Genomic DNA, 17,088 nt, shown 5'->3' on the forward strand with positions numbered 1-17,088 from the left:
AAATGCACGAGTCCAACATAAGACAGGCGGAGTATTTCGAGACATTTCATTCACTGCTTCACCAGTTCCTTACCTGCCCAACAGTTTCTGCAGGTCCAATGTATACTGATAACACTGGGCATAGTATGTGGCCTGTGCCTCCACAAACTCATGCAGGCAGCGGAGGTGGTTAGTCTGCAAGAAGAACAGTTTCATTCTCTTAAAAACCACGATCCGAAACTCGGAATTATTCAAATGAACAAAGCTTCCTAGCCAACTGGCTCCTGGTTCCAAACACAAACCCCCCCCCCCCCACCCCCCCCCCCCCCCCCCGCCCTCTTCAGTTAATTAACTAAAATCTCATAATGGCAACATAACCCTCCTACTCGTGAAGCACAGGACTGGGTCGTGACCAGCTGAATCTGGAAGTGAGAGGAGAGTCCTCTCTCAAAATGGAAAAAAAATGCTATTCTGATTTTGCCCAGAAGTAGAATTTCAAAAGCAGCAGCATCAGGAATGTTAGAAACGCCATTAACCAACTGGCTACTCGATAATTCAAGGCGGCGGGTCACCACCTTCTCAAGGGCAATTAGGGATGGGCAATAAATGCTGGCATTGCCAACAATGCCCACATCCCGTGACTGGAAAAAAAATTCCTGGTACTCTTTAATTCAGTGGGTCCCACAGCCAGTGTTCCCTCTAAATTGTCTTTGTTGCCTATTTTATTTCAATGCGCCGTTCTTTTAAATGTCTGCGCATGCGCAATATTTCAGGTGGACATGCTTGTGAGCGGCCTGCGCAGGATCGTGCAGATTATTGCGTGGTCGCGCACGCAGCTTAGACGGGACATTGGTCCCATCGGCGGCAAGGGGTCCTGGAGAGCACAAAGCGACAAACTGCCGATAGCATTGCTTTCAAAAATTACCATCATTTCAGGTACACCGGCACATTCCTTTAACATTTCCGCAATTAAATCGGCGAGCGCCCTAACCGTATTGCTGGTTAACTCTTTCTTTCCTGATCGATGGGGAGCGTCAGAATAAGGAGAAGGCAATAGAGCAGGGTAGCACTGGGGGAAATGAAAACCAGAGCGTGCCAGGAAGGGACAGAATGTATAAACATAAAGGTGAGTCAGAAAGTGGGGTCAAACAGGAAAAAATGGTTAAAAAAAAAATCAAATTTAAAAGCTCTTTATCTGAATGCATGTAGCATTCGTAACAAAATAGGTCAGTTGATGGCACATATAGTTACAAATGGGTATGATCTGATTGCCATTACAGAGATGTGGTTGCAAGGTGACCAGGACTGGGAACTAAATAGTCAGGGGTATTTGACAATTTGGAAGGACAGACAGAAAGGAAAAGGAGGTGGGGTAGCACTGTTAATAAAGGATGAGATCAGTGCATTAGTGAGAAACAATATTGGCTCAGAAGATCAAGATGTTGAATCAGTTTGGGTGGAGATAAGGAATAATAAGGGGAAAAAGTCGCTGGTCTATAGGCCCCCTAACAGTAGCTACACTGTTGGATGGAGTATAAATCAAGAAATAATGGAGGCTTGTAATAAAGGAACGTCAATAATCATGGGCGATTTTAACCTTCATATTGATTGGACAAAGCAAATTGGCCAGGGTAGTCTTGAGCAAGAGTTCATAGAGTGTATCCGGGATAGTTTCCTTGAACAGTACTTTGCAGAACCAATCAGGGAGCAGGCTAACTTAGATCTGTAATGAGACAGGATTAATAAATGATCTCGTAGTAAATGATCATAGAAACATAGAAAATAGACAGATAAATCCTGTAGGAATATGTGATCATAACATGTTTGAATTTCAAATTTAGTTTGAGGGTGAGAAAGTTGGATCTCAAATCAGTGTCCTAAGCTTAAATAAAGACTACAAAGGTATGAGGGCAGAGTTGGCTAAAGTGTATTGGGAAAATAGATTAAAGTATGGAACGGCTGATGATCAGTGGCAGACATTTAAGGAGATATTTCATAACTTGCAACAAAAATATATCCCAATGAGAAGAAAAGACTGTAAGAGAAGGGATAACCATCCGTGACTAACTAAGGAAATAAGAAATGGTATCAAATTGAAAGCAAGGGCATACAATGTGGCCAAGACAAGTGAGAGGCCAGAGGATTGGGAAACTTTTAAAAACCAGACAAGAACAACTAAAAAAGTGATAGAGAGCGAAGATAGATTATGAGAGTAAACTAGCACGAAATATAAAAACAGATAGTAAGAGTTTCTATAAGTACATAAAAAGGAAAAGAGTGGCTAAAGTAAATGTTGATACCCTAGAGGATGAGACTGGGGAATTAATAATGGGGAACAGGGAAATGGCAGAGACATTGAACAAATATTTTGTATCGGTCTTCATGGTAGAAGACACTAAAAACATCCCAATAGTGGATAATCAAGGGGCTATAGGGAGGGAGAAACTAAATGCAATCACTATCGCTAATGAAGTAGTACTCGGTAAAATAATGGGACTAAAGGCGGACAAGTCCCCTGGACCCGATGGCTTGCATCCTAGAGTCTTAAAAGAAGTGGCTGCAGAGATAGTGGATGCATTGGTTGTAATCCACCAAAATTCCCTGGATTCTGGGGAGGTCCCAGCGGATTGGAAAACCGCAAATGTAACGCCCCTATTTAAAAAAGGAGGCAGACAAAAAGCAGAAAACTATAGACCAGTTAGCCTAACATCTGTCGTTGGGAAAATGCTGGAGTCCATTATTAAGGAAGCAGTAGCGGGACATTTGGAAAAGCATAATTCAATCAAGCAGAGTCAGCGCGGTTTTATGAAAGGGAAATCATGTTTGACAAATTTGCTGGAGTTCTTTGAGGATGTAGTGAGCAGAGTGGATAAGGGGGAACCAGTGGATGTGGTGTATTTGGATTTCCAGAAGGCATTCGATAAGGTGCCACATAAAAGATTACTGCACAAGATAAAAGTTCACGGGGTTGGGGGTAATATATTAGCATGGATAGAGGATTGGCTAACTAACAGAAAACAAAGACGGGATAAACGGGTCATTTCCCGGTTGGCAAACAGTAACTAGTGGGGTGCCACAGGGATCGGTGCTGGGTCATCAACTATTTACAATCTATGACTTGGATGAAGGGACAGAGTGTAATGTAGCCAAGTTTGCTGATGATACAAAGACAGGTAGGAGAGCAAATTATTTGAGGACACAAGAAATCTGCAAAGGGATATAGACAGGCTAAATGAGTGGGCAAAAATTTGACAGATGGAGTATAATGTGGGAAAATGTGAGGTTATCCACTTTGGCAAAAATAATAGAAAAGCAAATTATAATTTAAATGGGGAAAAATTGTAAAGTGCTGCAGTACAGGAACTGGGGGTCCTTGTGCATGAAACACAAAGTTAGTTTGCAGGTATAGCAAGTATTCAGGAAGGCAAATGGAATGTTGGCCTTTATTGCAAGGGGGATGGAGTATAAAAGCAGAGAAGTCCTGCTACAATACAGGGTATTGGTGAGGCCACACCTAGAGTACTGCATACAGTTTTGGTCTCCGTATTTAAGGAAGGATATACTTGCATTAAAGGCTGTTCAGAGAAGGTTCACCAGGTTGATTCTGGGGATGAGGGGGTTGACTTATGAAGATAGGTTGAGTAGGTTAGGCCTATACTCATTGGAGTTCAGAAAAATGAGGTGATCTTATCGAAACATACAAGATAATGAGGGGGCTTGACAGGTGGATGCAGAGAGGATATTTCCACTCATGGGGGAAACTAAAACTAGGGGACATAGTTTTAGAATAAGGGGCCGTCCATTTAAAACTGAGATGAGGAGGAATTTCTTCTCTCAGAGGGTTGTAAATCTATGGAATTCTCTGCCCCAGAGAGCTGTGGAGGCTGGGTCATTGAGTATATTTAAGGCGGAGATAGACAGATTTTTGAGCGATAAGGAAAAAAAGGGTTATGGGGAGCGGGCAGGGAAGTGGAGTTGAGCCCATCATCAGATCAGCCATGATCTTTATTGGATGGCAGAGCAGGCTCAAGGGGTCAGGTGGCCTACTCCTGCTCCTATTTCTTATGTTCTTAATACAGAGATGATATCATCACATCAGGTGCAGCAGCACATCATACCACCGTACCAAGTCCGTATCCGAGAGAACCTCTAATAAAGCCCCATCAAACCAAGGGAAGTGTGCAGTGCTGACCCCCAGAGGGCAGTGTTGGGAGCACTTCTCTTTTTGATATATATTAATGACCTGGACTTGGGTGGACTGGGCATAATTTCAAAGTTTGCAGATGACACAAAAGTCGGATTTGTAGTTAACAGTGAGGAGGACACAGACAGACTGGGGAAATGGGCAGATGAAATTTGACAGAGAGAAATGATGCATTAACTAGTGGGGTGCCGCAGGGTTCAGTGCTGGGACCCCAACTATTTACAATCTATATTAACAACTTGGAAGAAGGGACCGAGTGTAACGTAGCCAAGTTTGCTGACGCTACAAAGCTGGGAGGAAAAGCAATGTGTGAGGAGGACACACAAAATCTGCAAAAGGACATAGACAGGCTAAGTGAGTGGGCAAAAATTTGGCAGATGGAGTATAATGTTGGAAAGTGTGAGGTCATGCACTTTGGCAGAAAAAAATCAAAGAGCAAGTTATTATTTAAATGGAGAAAGATTGCAAAGATTGCAATGGAATCTTGGCCTTTATTGCAAAGGGAATGGAGTATAAAAGCAGGGAAGTCTTGTTAGAGCTATACAAGGTATTGGTGAGGCCACACCTGGAATACTGCGTGCAGTTTTGGTTTCCATATTTACGAAAGGATATACTTGCTTTGGAGGCAGTTTAGAGAAGGTTCACTACGTTGATTCCGGAGATGAGGGGGTTGACTTATGAGGAAAGGTCGAGTAGGTTGGACCTCTACTCATTGGAATTTAGAAAAATGAGAGGTGATCTTATCGAAACGTATAAGATTATGAGGGGGCTTGACAAGGTGGATGCAGAGAGGATGTTTCCACTGATGGGGGAGACTAGAACTAGAGGGTATGATCTTAGAATAAGGGGCTGCCCATTTAAAACAGAGATGAGGAGAAATTTCTTCTCTGAGGGTTGTAAATTTGTGGAATTCGCTGCCTCAGAGAGCTGTGGAAACTGGGATAGTGAATAAATTTAAGACAGAAATAGACAGTTTCTTAAACGATAAAGGGATAAGGGATAAGGGGTTATGGGGAGCGGGCAGGGAAGTGGAGCCGAGTTCATGATCAGATCAGCCATGATCTTATTGAATGGCAGAGCAGGCTCGAGGGGCCGTATGGCCTACTCCTGTTCCTATTTCTTATGTTCTTATGTTATGTTCTTATTTTGGAAGAATGAGGAGAGGTAATATGAAATAAATAGCACAATTTTAAAAGAGGTTCAGAACGGAGAGACCCGAAGGTCTACGTATACAAATCTTTGAAGATGGCAAGTTGAAAAATATATATGGGAACCTTGGCTTTATAAATAGAGACAGAGAGCACAAAAGCAAGAAAGTTATGCTAAAATTTTGTGCACCACTGGTTAGGCCTCAGCTGGAGTGTTGTGTCCAATTCTGGGCATCACACTTTAGGAAGGATGTCAAGGCCTTGGAGAGGGTGCAGAGGAGATTTACTAAAATGGTACCAGGGATGAGAGACTGCAGTTATGTGGAGAGACTGGAGCAGCTGGGGTTGTTCTCCTTTGAAGGTTAAGGGGAGATTTACTAGAGGTGTTCAAAATTATGAATGATGGGGTAGATTGGGAGAAACTGTTTCAACTGGCAGGAGAGCCAGAAACCATAGGACACAGATTTAAGATAATTGTCAAGAACCAGATAGGAGATGAGGAAAAATCTTTTCACGCAGCGAGTTATTGTGAACTGAATCGCGCTGCCTGAAAGGGCGGTGGAAGCAGATTCAATAGTAACTTTCAAAAGGGAATTACTTGAAAAGGAAAAAACAAGTGTAAGACTATGGCCTAAGAGCAGGGGAGTGGGACTGATTGGATAGCTCTTTCAAAGAATCGACACAGGCACGATGGGCTGAATGGCCTCCTTCTGTGGTGTAAGGTTCGATGATTGATGAGGAAAGATATACTTGCTTTAGAGGGAGTGTAACGAAGGTTCACTAGAGTGGTTCCTGGGATGGGGGGATTGCCCTGGTGAGACCACACCTGGAGTATTGTGTACAGTTTTGGTCTCCTCACCCAAGGAAGGATATACTTGCCATTAGAGGGAGTGCAACAAAGGTTCACCAAACTGATTCCTGGGATAGGGGGATTGTCCTATGAGGAGAGATGGAGTAGACTAAGCCTATATTCTCTAGAGTTTACAAGGAAAGATGTTCCAATTGAAACATATAAAATTCCTAAGCACCTTGACAGGGTTAATGCCGAGGAACTGTTTCCCCTGGCTGGGGAATCTAGAACCAGGGGACACAGTCTCAGAATAAGGGGTTGGCCATTTAGGACTGAGATGAGGAGAAACTTCTTCACTCAGAGGGTGGTGAATCTCTGAAATTCTCTCCCCCAGAGGGATGTGGAGGCTCAGTCTTTGAGTATATTCAAGGCAGAGATTGATAGATTTTTGCACACGAAGGGAATCAAGGGATATGGGGATCAGGTGGGAAAGTGGAGTTGAGGCAGATCATCAGCCATGATCTCATTGAATGGCGGAGCAGGCTCGAAGGGCCAAATGGCCGACTCCTGCTTATGATTTTATTAGATTTAGAAAAGAGGATGGGGAAAACAAAAAAAAAAGCGGTGTAAAGTTGTGAGGCTGTGGAATTTATTTCCAGCGTTAACGGTCAAGACAGAAATGATGCTAGCATTCAAAATTAGATTGGAGAGGTGGACAAAAGAAAAAAGGGGATGGAGGGATATGAGAACATGGCGGGTAAATATGCTTAGGACTGTTTGCTCGCGTGGAACGGTAAACAACATGAACTGGCTGGGCCCAACGGCCTGTTTCTGTGTTAGAACTTCTTTGTGTTTCTGTAGCTCCACATGCTTCCAGTGAGCTTTGAGGTCACTGTTATATCAGACTCAAATAGTACTGAGCATCCCAAACCTCCCCATCCCTAATTACAGGATCACCACTTAGCAATACTGATGATATTAAACTTAGTTAAATGAAGATTTTCCTCATTAATATTTACCATAAAAAGTTAATAACCAATGCTCCCCGTGCTTTTTAGGTTCCGTGGCCCATAGCTTAAAGGGAACATTCATTATAACCATCAGGAAAGACTGATCGAGCTGGGGCTCGTTTCTCTAGAAGGCTGTGCAGTGACCTGATAGAGGTCTTTAAAATGATGAAAATGTTCGATAGGGTCGATGCAGAGAAGATGTTTCGCTCTGTGGGGGAAGACCAGGACTAGGGGACATAAATAGATGACCACTAATAAATCCAATAGGGAATTCGGGAGAAACATCTTTACCCGGAGAGTGGCGAGAATGTGGAACTCGCCATAAAGTGCAACATCCCCACTGCCACCTGGGAGTCCCTGGCCAAAGACCGCCCTAAGTAGAGGAAGTGCATCCGGGAGGGCGCGGAGCACCTCGAGTCTCATCGCCGAGTGCATGCAGAAAACAAACGCAGGCAGCGGAAAAAGCATGCAGCAAACATTGAAAGTTGGCATGCAGGTACAGCAGGCGGTGAAGGCGGCAAATGGTATGTTGGCCTTCATAGCTAGGGGATTTGAGTATAGGAGCAGGGAGGTCTTACTGCAGTTGTACAGGGCCTTGGTGAGGCCCCACCTGGAATATTGTGTCCAGTTTTGGTCTCCTAATCTGAGGAAGGATGTTCTTGCTATTGAGGGAGTGCAGCGAAGGTTCACCAGACTGATTCCAGGGATGGCTGGACTGACATATGAGGAGAGACTGGATCAACTGGGCCTTTATTCACTGGAGTTTAGAAGGATGAGAGGGGATCTCATAGAAACATATAAGATTCTGACAGGACTGGACAGGTTAGATGCGGGAAGAATGTTTCCGATTTTGGGGAAGTCCAGGACCAGGGGACACAGTCTTAGGATAAGGGGCAGGCCATTTAGGACTGAGATGAGGAGAAACTTCTTCACTCAGAGAGTTGTTAACCTGTGGAATTCCCTGCCGCAGAGCATTGTTGATGCCAGTTCATTGGATATATTCAAGAGGGAGTTAGATATGGCCCTTACGGCTAAAGTGATCAAGGGGCATGGAGAGAAAGCAGGAAAGGGGTACTGAAGGAATGATCAGCCATGATCTTATTGAATGGTGGTGCAGGCTCGAAGGGCCGAATGGCCTTCTCCTGCACCTATTTTCTATGTTTCTATGTTTGTCCCACCCACCCTTTCCCTCAACGACTGTCTGTCCCACCTGCGACAGGGTCCGTGGTTCCCGTATTGGACTGTTCAGCCACACCTAAGGACTCATTTTAAGAGTGGAAGCAAGTCTTCCTCGATTCCGAGGGACTGCCTATGATATGATGGATGGAGATAAACACATGAGGGAGAAAGGAATGGGTTATGCTGATGGGGTGAGATGACGAGGGGGTGGAGGAGGCTGGTATGGAGCATAAACATCGGCATGGCTGTTTCTGTGCTGTACATTTGTACATTCAATGTAACTCTACTGGTGCCGAAGACTTTGGGGGGGGGGGGGGGGGGGAGGTGGCGGGATGGGGTTGGATTTGGTGGAAACCATTCAATTAGGCTTGCTCGCTGGTAGGAGGTCTAGCACTTGTTATGAACTGTTACAGACACGGCCAGATGGCTGAAGTGGCAACATACGTGAGTGCTACTGATCCCCTCCAGCAGTAATCTGGTGACCTCGGCCTGCCGGTCAAACTCCGTCTGAGCCAGTCGTAACTCTTGCTCCGCCTGCAAATACAAAGGGTGGGGGGAAGGGGAAGAGGAAAGAGGGAGAGAGGAAGGAGTGGCAAAAGGTGAAACTGGAATAAAGGCGTATATCAACACGGTGATCGGCAAACAGTTCACACAACCGCTGATACAAACCAGTGCATGACCCACAGTTTCCAAAAACCGGAATACCTTTATCCAGATGGTTCACTTTGGTACAGTCAGGTGCTCAGTGTCTAGACGAATGATCCAGCAGCAACTCAAAACCATCAGGATTGGCTGATCTTCATGATGGGTTTGAGTCCCTCGAAACCACCGCAATTAGCGCTGGTGGGCCAGCTGGGTTGGGCTATCTCCGTGAAAGGGATTCCTACAGATGGCTCCCTCATCTAGTCCACGATCATCATGTGGAGATGGCTCAAGGGTGTGTAAAACATACACAGTCACGGACGCGTGCAGTGCGCACATTCACCGCCCAGATCTTTCCAGAGCAATACTGTGCAGCGACGACACTGTCTGAGTGTCTGGTAAAACCTGGTCAGAGTTTCAACAGAGCCAGTAAGGAACCAGAGCAGCATAAAGTACGGCACTGGGCCATTCACTGCACCACCCGGAGAGTTACTGTTACACAAGGTCACGCCACCGCTGAATACGTTCGACCAATGTCTACCCTCCCCCCACACACCCGAAACCCAGCTACTATCTAATGTCCTTATGTAGTCTTCATGACTTCAAGGTGGTCTATTGACTTGGTGCAACCATGAACATATATAAAAAATATACGTAATGCTGCACTGCTTCAGTTCGTTTGTTATCTGAAATATATAAATTAAAATAAAGTGATTCTATTTGCATTATAAATATATTTTACAAATACCAACTCAAGACGATCAGCTAACTGGTTGCTAATGACTACCATGGATTGCATGGTGGGTGGTTTATGATTGCCTCTACACGCACTGAACCACCTTGAAGCCCATCCCTCGCGGCGGTCTAAACGTCAAAAATAAAATGCGAGGTTACACAAACACGGGCAACAGAGAGAATTCCAGAGGGGAACGAACAGGAGCACAGTAGGGTGGGAGGTCAGGGAATAGTTCGTGCGCTGGAGACCGAGGACAGCAGCTTACTGGATTGGCCGACACCACAAGTCCCGGCCCAGAATGAAGATGGTTGGGCGATTTCCCCCGTCTATCACACCTGGAGCCCGCACTGCTGTAAGTGACGGATTGATTTTACCCACAGAATTTGGAACAATCCTCCACTCATGATGCAGGAGAAATAATCCTGCTTTTATCGGGAGACTTTGCTGTAGTTTCGGTCACGAGCTCGGTTCAATTCGACTCTGTAGACCGTTTGCTGAGTAAATAGACTCTGTTGGCCGGAGGTCCTGCCGTAAGCTCCGCCCCTTTCTACTGAATTATACAAAACAGCTACACGTTATAGGAGCTCATTGTCCATATTCTAGCATGGGGTGGAGGGCACTGGCACATTGGGCTCGAGATCTCTCCACGTGTGTCAGTGTACACCATTGCATGCAGTGTTTGGGTCACGTCAGACATGTGTGTTTATGGCGGTGGTGGGTCAAACACATTAAATACATGGGTTTGTGAATTGGGAATGTTACACGGACCTCAGGGAATATACTGGACTTTAAGGAGATAGGCATTGGGCTTCTAAACCATTCCTTTGGCAACTCGGGAATATACTGTGTCATTTTGAAGAAGAACAATAAAGCTACAGTGTAAGAACCAGAACTACATTTGGAAGGGAGGAAGTGTCTGGTGCTGGCCATCAGGAGTGTGGGACAGACTTGACCAACCAGCTGGTCTATTTCTGCCCGTCAATTTCATGTTGAGTATATTGGGCCGATACTCTCTGGAGTTTAGAAGAATGAGAGGTGATCTCATTGCAACATACAAGATTTTGAGGCGGATTGACAGGGTAGATGCCGAGAGGTTATTTCCTCCTGGCTGGAGTGTCTAGATCTAGGGGTCACAGTCTCAGAATAAGGGGTCGGCCATTTAGGACTGAGAAGAGGAGGAATTTCTTCACTCAGAGGGTGGTGAATCTTTGGAATTCTCTACCCCAGAGGGCTGTGGAGGCTCAGCCTTTGAGTATATTCAAGACAGAGATAGATAGATTTTTGGAGCCCAGGGGAATCGAGGGATTATGGAGATCGAGTGGGAAAGTGGAGTTGAGGTCGAAAATCAGCCATGATCTTATTGAATGGCGGAGCAAGCTTGAGGGGCCGAAGGCTGACTCCTGCTCCTTATTATTGTGCGTATGATCAGGAAGACTGTTCAGTCACCAATTTCACACCTGCTTTGGTGTCAAGAGTTGTGCTGGTAAAATGGCCCTATTGCCCCACAGCAGCCCATCACCAGCTGCTACAGTTCCAGCTAAGGCCCCCAGGGGGCGCTGCACAAAGTTAACAGATTACATTTACCGGCTAGTTAGTTAGTTAAACAGAGACAAGTATAACCACAGTTGATCATTAAGAAAAATATGTTCGCTTTAAAATGTACAACCAAAAAGGTTTAAAAAAACACATACCCTGTTTTTAGAGAGACATTGCATTAGACAGTCAGAGGTGAGGCAGTAACACATTCCAACAATTGTACAATAGGTTAACATTGAATCACCAATAATTCATACCTTTGTTCAAACCTCCACCCGGCCCAATATTAAAAAAACATGCACCAACATTCCCTGATATTAGACAAAGCAATTACACTGAGTTTTAGAGATTGGGCCGAGGCATGTTGCAATCAATTTATTACAATTTAATGCAATAGAATCAGTGGATAATTCTGACCGGTGCAAAGGGCTAAAACTGGGGACATAAATCCGATTATTCCTGACGGCCAATCGAGAGGGAAAGAAAAATCAGAATCACGCTGCCGTTAATACAAAAAAAAAAACAGGCTGAAAAATGTGCGAAAGGGTATTCCATTCCAAAGATCATTCAAGCAATGTTCCCTCCAATTTTTTTTTTTTGGCCCGCGTGGCCCCTTTAATAGTTCCATTCAAAATTCCGCGCACGCGTTGTTTTTCTATTTAGAAGCCGACTCACGGGCTGCACGGGACCTCCAGAGCGCAGAGCAGCCGCACAGCTTAAAGGGAACATTGCATCAGAGACCGGATTTAAAAAAAAAATAAATGACCCACCCCACTCCCCCATCTCTCAGAAACCAGGAAACACATTAACACAACAAGGACTTCGATTTAAAATTAGAAAATGAAAGAATATGCCCCAAGATCCAGGCTATCCCTTTAATTGGGGTTTGAAAAACAGAATCCAACACAAGGTGGAGCCGGCTGCAGAAATTGTGTCTCACTCCAGAGGACCGACTGTGCGAGGGTTAGAAAAGGGATAAACAGGATTGGAGTGCTGGTATCAGGCCCGGTCTCCAAATCACCAGAGTCCGAGCTATACCGCCAACATATCTCTGTCATTTTCTAGAATAATCATTATTCCATGCGTGGTTAAATCAAACAAATGATTAAAAGATATTGCTGCAGATGCACTGAGCAATACCCAGGAAGGAGTTGTTGATAAAGGTGCAATATATACCCTCGGGAAAATGGGACGTGTTTTTTTTTTGTGTTGCCTTTGATGTAAAGGATATTAGTTGTTTTCCTAAACAGATGATCACCATCAGCGGTTTTTAAACCACAAATTCGCATGTCTTAAATTTATCTTTCAGGCAAATCTTCTGGATTTACAAAATAGCACTTAAATGGACAGCAGTCAGTTCCCGAGGAGCTGTGTAGCAGGAATAGAACCTCCAAGACTTAATTTTCACTGCAATACCTCGCGCACACAGTACCGCAAGAGGCCATGACGTGTTACGGCAACAGAACAATTTGAGCCAGAATAGAATTATTCCTGAGTGGTCACTCGAGTGTTTGCTATACATACACACACACACACACACACACACACATATATCTATAATATATATATTGCAACTTTAACTCCACATTCTCCTCCACCCCTCCTCAATAGACATGGAAAGACTAGAGCGTAGGTCACTTGGTAAATACAGAGCAAGCTGTTAAACAGGTAGGGATCGAGGCATTTTTCTCCCACCGACCTGACCCCATCGCGTGCTCAGAGCCAGTCAGCTCCTGTTTAAGTGGAATTTTACAGCTATTTAATTTCAAAAATGTAAAAATGAAAAACAAAACAAGTCAGATTAGATTTTTTTGATCGTAGAATCAGTGCTCGAGCTGGTTTTCTTTAGTATTGGGTCCAAGGTGCTTTACCGCACTGTGTGGGATGGATTGTTGAAAGAGAATCGCACATCTCACTTCCATTTAGCCCTCCCTGCTCCCTCCATTAACCGTACTCCGGGCGCAACACCAGGTAGGTGTTGAACTGTGTGTGCAAACTGCCATATTGGAACGGCCCATCGCTCCTCTGCTTTATCTCCTCCTCCCCTCAATCCACAACCCCTTCCACAACCCAAACTGTTATGTATGCAAAACCTCACCAATGTGTAAGGCTTGCCACTAGGGGGCACACCTGTGGGAGACCCAAGGGTCACCTGTGCACCCTGGGGCAAGCAGGTATAAAAGGCAGTCCACCGTGCTGCTGCCTCACTTTGGAGTTACATTAAAGAGACCAAGGTCACAATAGTTTGAGTTTACAACACAGTCTTGTGGAGTTATTCTGAACTTAACACAAACCTTCTCTCTTTCTAGCGGGTAACTCATGCTGGGATGCCACAGGAGCCAGGAACCCCCACCACGTTTGAAGCTCCAGAATGTAAAAAAAAAAATGGAAGTGGGAGCAGATGGAGATCGAATTGAGGCCGCAATAATCTCAGATTGTGATCGCGAGCTGGGGGAAGTCACAGCCCTTTTAAGCAACACGAGTTTAGCGCTGATCAATTTGAGAGAAGTGTGCTTGTAAAACACCTTTTAATGTTTTAAAAAAAAAAAAATTCCCCAATACTAGTCACCAAGTAACCGACGGCCTCGTTTTTCCAGTGCCGATGGTATTTCTCCAGCGAGCTGTTGTTTCGGTACTCACTTTCGTCACCTCCTCACTCCAGAGCTGCAAAATCCACACAGCAACAAGAAAGGAGATGAGTGTTTGATACTGGAAGGAGCTGATAGTTACTGATGTTGAATGCGAGTAATGGTTAGAGCATGGTGACAAACACAAACACAGACACAAAACATGCAGGCGATGTCGGGAACACTCACAGGTGAAGAACAGAAAACATATTCGTACTGAGGACAACAGGATCGGGGCGACCAAGGGTCTGATGTGGGTCACAGACCTTGGCCTGAGAATTTACCCCACACAAAATACCGAGTGAAAGCCTGGTGACGTGCCCTCTGGATCAGAGCTGTCATCAAAGGAGGACTACTTATCACAGCAGATTAACAGCAGCAAAGGCGGCTTAGATACCAACAAACCAGCATTAGCTTACATGTTGGGAAAAGGGTTTTCATGGGACACAAGGAAGGTATGAGCGAACTGATGGAAGTATGAATCAAGTTAACAGCGACTACAATTGAACCAAGTCCTGCAGATCACAAAAGGTCCAGATTTTTATTTTATATTTTTTTTTTATATAATCGTTCATGGGATGTGGGCGTTGCCAGCAAGGCCGGTATTTATTGCCCATCCATAATTGCCCCTTGAGAAGGTGGTGGTGAGCCGCCTTCTTGAACCGCTGCAGTCTGTGTGGTGAAGGTGCTCCCACAGCGCTATGAGGGAGGGAGTTCCAGGACTTTGCCCCAGCGACGATGAAGGAACGGCCGATATACTTCCAAGTCAGGATGGCGAGTGACTTGGAGGTGGTGATGTAGTTATAAACAGACACTCGCTACAATTTACAGGTTAGGATGGAATGATCGACACAATCCATAGTCACGTTGACCGGTGAATTGGAGTGATAGACTGACGAGGGAAAAGCTGTGTCTCTCCCAATAATTCATTCATTAATTTACCGGTAAAGACTGAAGCCTGTTTTTGTTCTCATTGTCGAAGGTCTCACACTTGGTGTAATTGTTGCTGGTGTTAATTCTCCAGTCCCACACAGCATGCTGGTTAACCTCTCTGTGAACTGAATGGATTTAACATTCAATCCAAAGATGGTTTCTGCTTGGCCACTGGCAATCATAATTCTTTTAAAATTCTCGCACAGTCATAAGATAAGCAGAGAGGTCAATAACCAGGGGGGGGGGGGGGGAAAGATTAATAGGATCGCTCTTTCAAATTGCCAGCACAGGCACAGTGGGCCGAATGACCTCCGACCTCCTGTGCGGCAAGATTCTATAAGGTGGAGTTTCTGCTTGCCTGAGATGGGATGCTCACTCCACTTACCCAGGGCTAGACAAGCAAAGACGCAGGTTGGCAGGGCACAGCATCGGGAGCCTCGAGTGTGTGCGGGGGGAGGGGGGGGGGGGGGCGGTTACGGCCGGAGTTTAACCAGCTAAAACCCTGGTGCTCACCAATACAAATCGCCAGGTGAGCTACCAGCTAGGATGACCCTTATCCACCGGGGGAGCCTGCCCCCTACCCACTGGGGGTACCGCCCCCTGCCCACTGGGGGAGCCAGCCCGCCGGGGTTACCAACCCCCTGCCCGCCGGGGGTACCAGCCTCCTTCCCACTGGGGGAACCGGCCCCCCTGCCCACTGGGGGAACCGGGGGAACTGGCCCGCAGGATTATCCAGTCGAGTGGGAAGGGTGGAAATGAGTTTTGAAACAGGGGTGTCGATTTTGCTCTTATTAAACCCGGAAAAGTGACATGCTGTTTCTGTTGAATACTCAGTTCATACTTGTTCAGTTAAAGTATGAAAAGTTACAGGAATGTTAGTTGAAATCACCAGTTACAGCACTGCATAGAAAAATCTTCCGGCAGAGAAAGTGGAAATATATTCACACAGAACGAGGAAGTTAGAAACCAGAGATCCTGAACTCCTAGTTCAGTACAATGAACATCATGTAGCGAGGAGCGCAATTAACCTCTCCCCATACACCAAGGTGGCACCAGATCAGAACCCCATCTACAGACCAAGGGCTGGTTTAAACAATCAAAGAGGTGAAGGTTCTTCGACAACATGTGTGTTTTAAATAAAAGCACTGATCTTCACCATCTTGCTTAGTGATTCTATCAGTGAAAATCCGAAACTTGTGAGCAAGGTGTGGAAGTTCCTGCCTCCATCGCTCGATGCATGGCCAATGGACTGTTCCAACAGGGCAGGGAGATTGCCGCCTTCCAGCAAGGTTCTGCCCCTGCGCTGGGTAATGGTCACTAGTTTGCAGGCTGCTGTGCACAAACAAGGTGGCATTTTATCTCCCTTCTTCAGCAACTCTATTGCAAGCAAACTCCCCAAAACCTTCCACCAGACCTGTGGGAGAAAGTGAGAGAGATAGAGCGACAGAGAGAGATGGCGAGAGAGAGAGAGAGAGAGAGAGAGGGGGGGGGGAAGAAAGCGATAGGGGGGGGCGAGAGAGAGAAGGGGGGCCGAGAGAGAGAAGGGGGGGCCGAGAGAGAGAAGGGGGGTGCGAGAGAGAGAAGGGGGGTGCGAGAGAGAGAAGGGGGGTGCGAGAGAGAGAAGGGGGGTGCGAGAGAGAGAAGGGGGTGCGAGAGAGAGAAGGGGGGTGCGAGAGAGAGAGAAGGGGGTGCGAGAGAGAGAGAAGGGGGTGCGAGAGAGAGAGAAGGGGGGGCGAGAGAGAGAAGGGGGGGCGAGAGAGAGAGAAGGGGGGCGAAGAGAGAGAGAAGGGGGGGCGAGAGAGAGAGAAGGGGGGGCGAGAGAGAGAGAAGGGGGGCGAGAGAGAGAGAAGGGGGCGAGAGAGAGAGAAGGGGGGGGCGAGAGAGAGAGAAGGGGGGGGCGAGAGAGAGAGAAGGGGGGGCGAGAGAGAGAGAAGGGGGGGGCGAGAGAGAGAGAAGGGGGGGCGGAGAGAGAGAAGGGGGGCGAGAGAGAGAGAAGGGGGGCGAGAGAGAGCGAGAGAGAGAAGGGGGGCGAGAGAGAGAGAAGGGGGGGCGAGAGAGAGAGAAGGGGGGCGAGAGAGAGAGAAGGGGGGGCGAGAGAGAGAGAAGGGGGGGCGAGAGAGAGAGAAGGGGGGGCGAGAGAGAGAGAAGGGGGGGCGAGAGAGAGAGAAGGGGGGGCGAGAGAGAGAAGGGGGGCGTGAGAGAGAGGGGGGGCCGAGAGAGAGAGGGGGGGGGCGAGAGAGAGAAGGGGGGGCGAGAGAGAGAAGGGGGGGCGAGAGAGAGAAGGGGGGGCGAGAGAGAGAAGGG

General features: G+C 46.4%; 1 protein-coding gene across 3 annotated transcripts in view; it reads right to left on the bottom strand.

Moving 5' to 3' along the window:
* The window catches only part of sh3glb2b (SH3-domain GRB2-like endophilin B2b), a 128,957-nt gene that overhangs the window by 7,895 nt on the left and 103,974 nt on the right, over window positions 1-17,088 (bottom strand). For 2 of the 3 annotated variants that reach the window (XM_070863720.1, XM_070863719.1), the window contains 2 exons: window positions 8,755-8,844; window positions 74-174 (listed from right to left, as the gene is read on the bottom strand). In XM_070863720.1, coding sequence (XP_070719821.1) covers window positions 74-174; window positions 8,755-8,844 — 191 coding nt within the window. Of the gene's footprint in view, window positions 1-73; window positions 175-8,754; window positions 8,845-13,864; window positions 13,889-17,088 lie in introns of all 3 variants that reach the window. The other variant, XM_070863718.1, reaches the window with a different exon arrangement.

Source organism: Pristiophorus japonicus, chromosome 20 (assembly GCF_044704955.1).
Source record: "Pristiophorus japonicus isolate sPriJap1 chromosome 20, sPriJap1.hap1, whole genome shotgun sequence".
Classification (NCBI taxonomy): Eukaryota; Metazoa; Chordata; class Chondrichthyes; family Pristiophoridae; genus Pristiophorus; species Pristiophorus japonicus.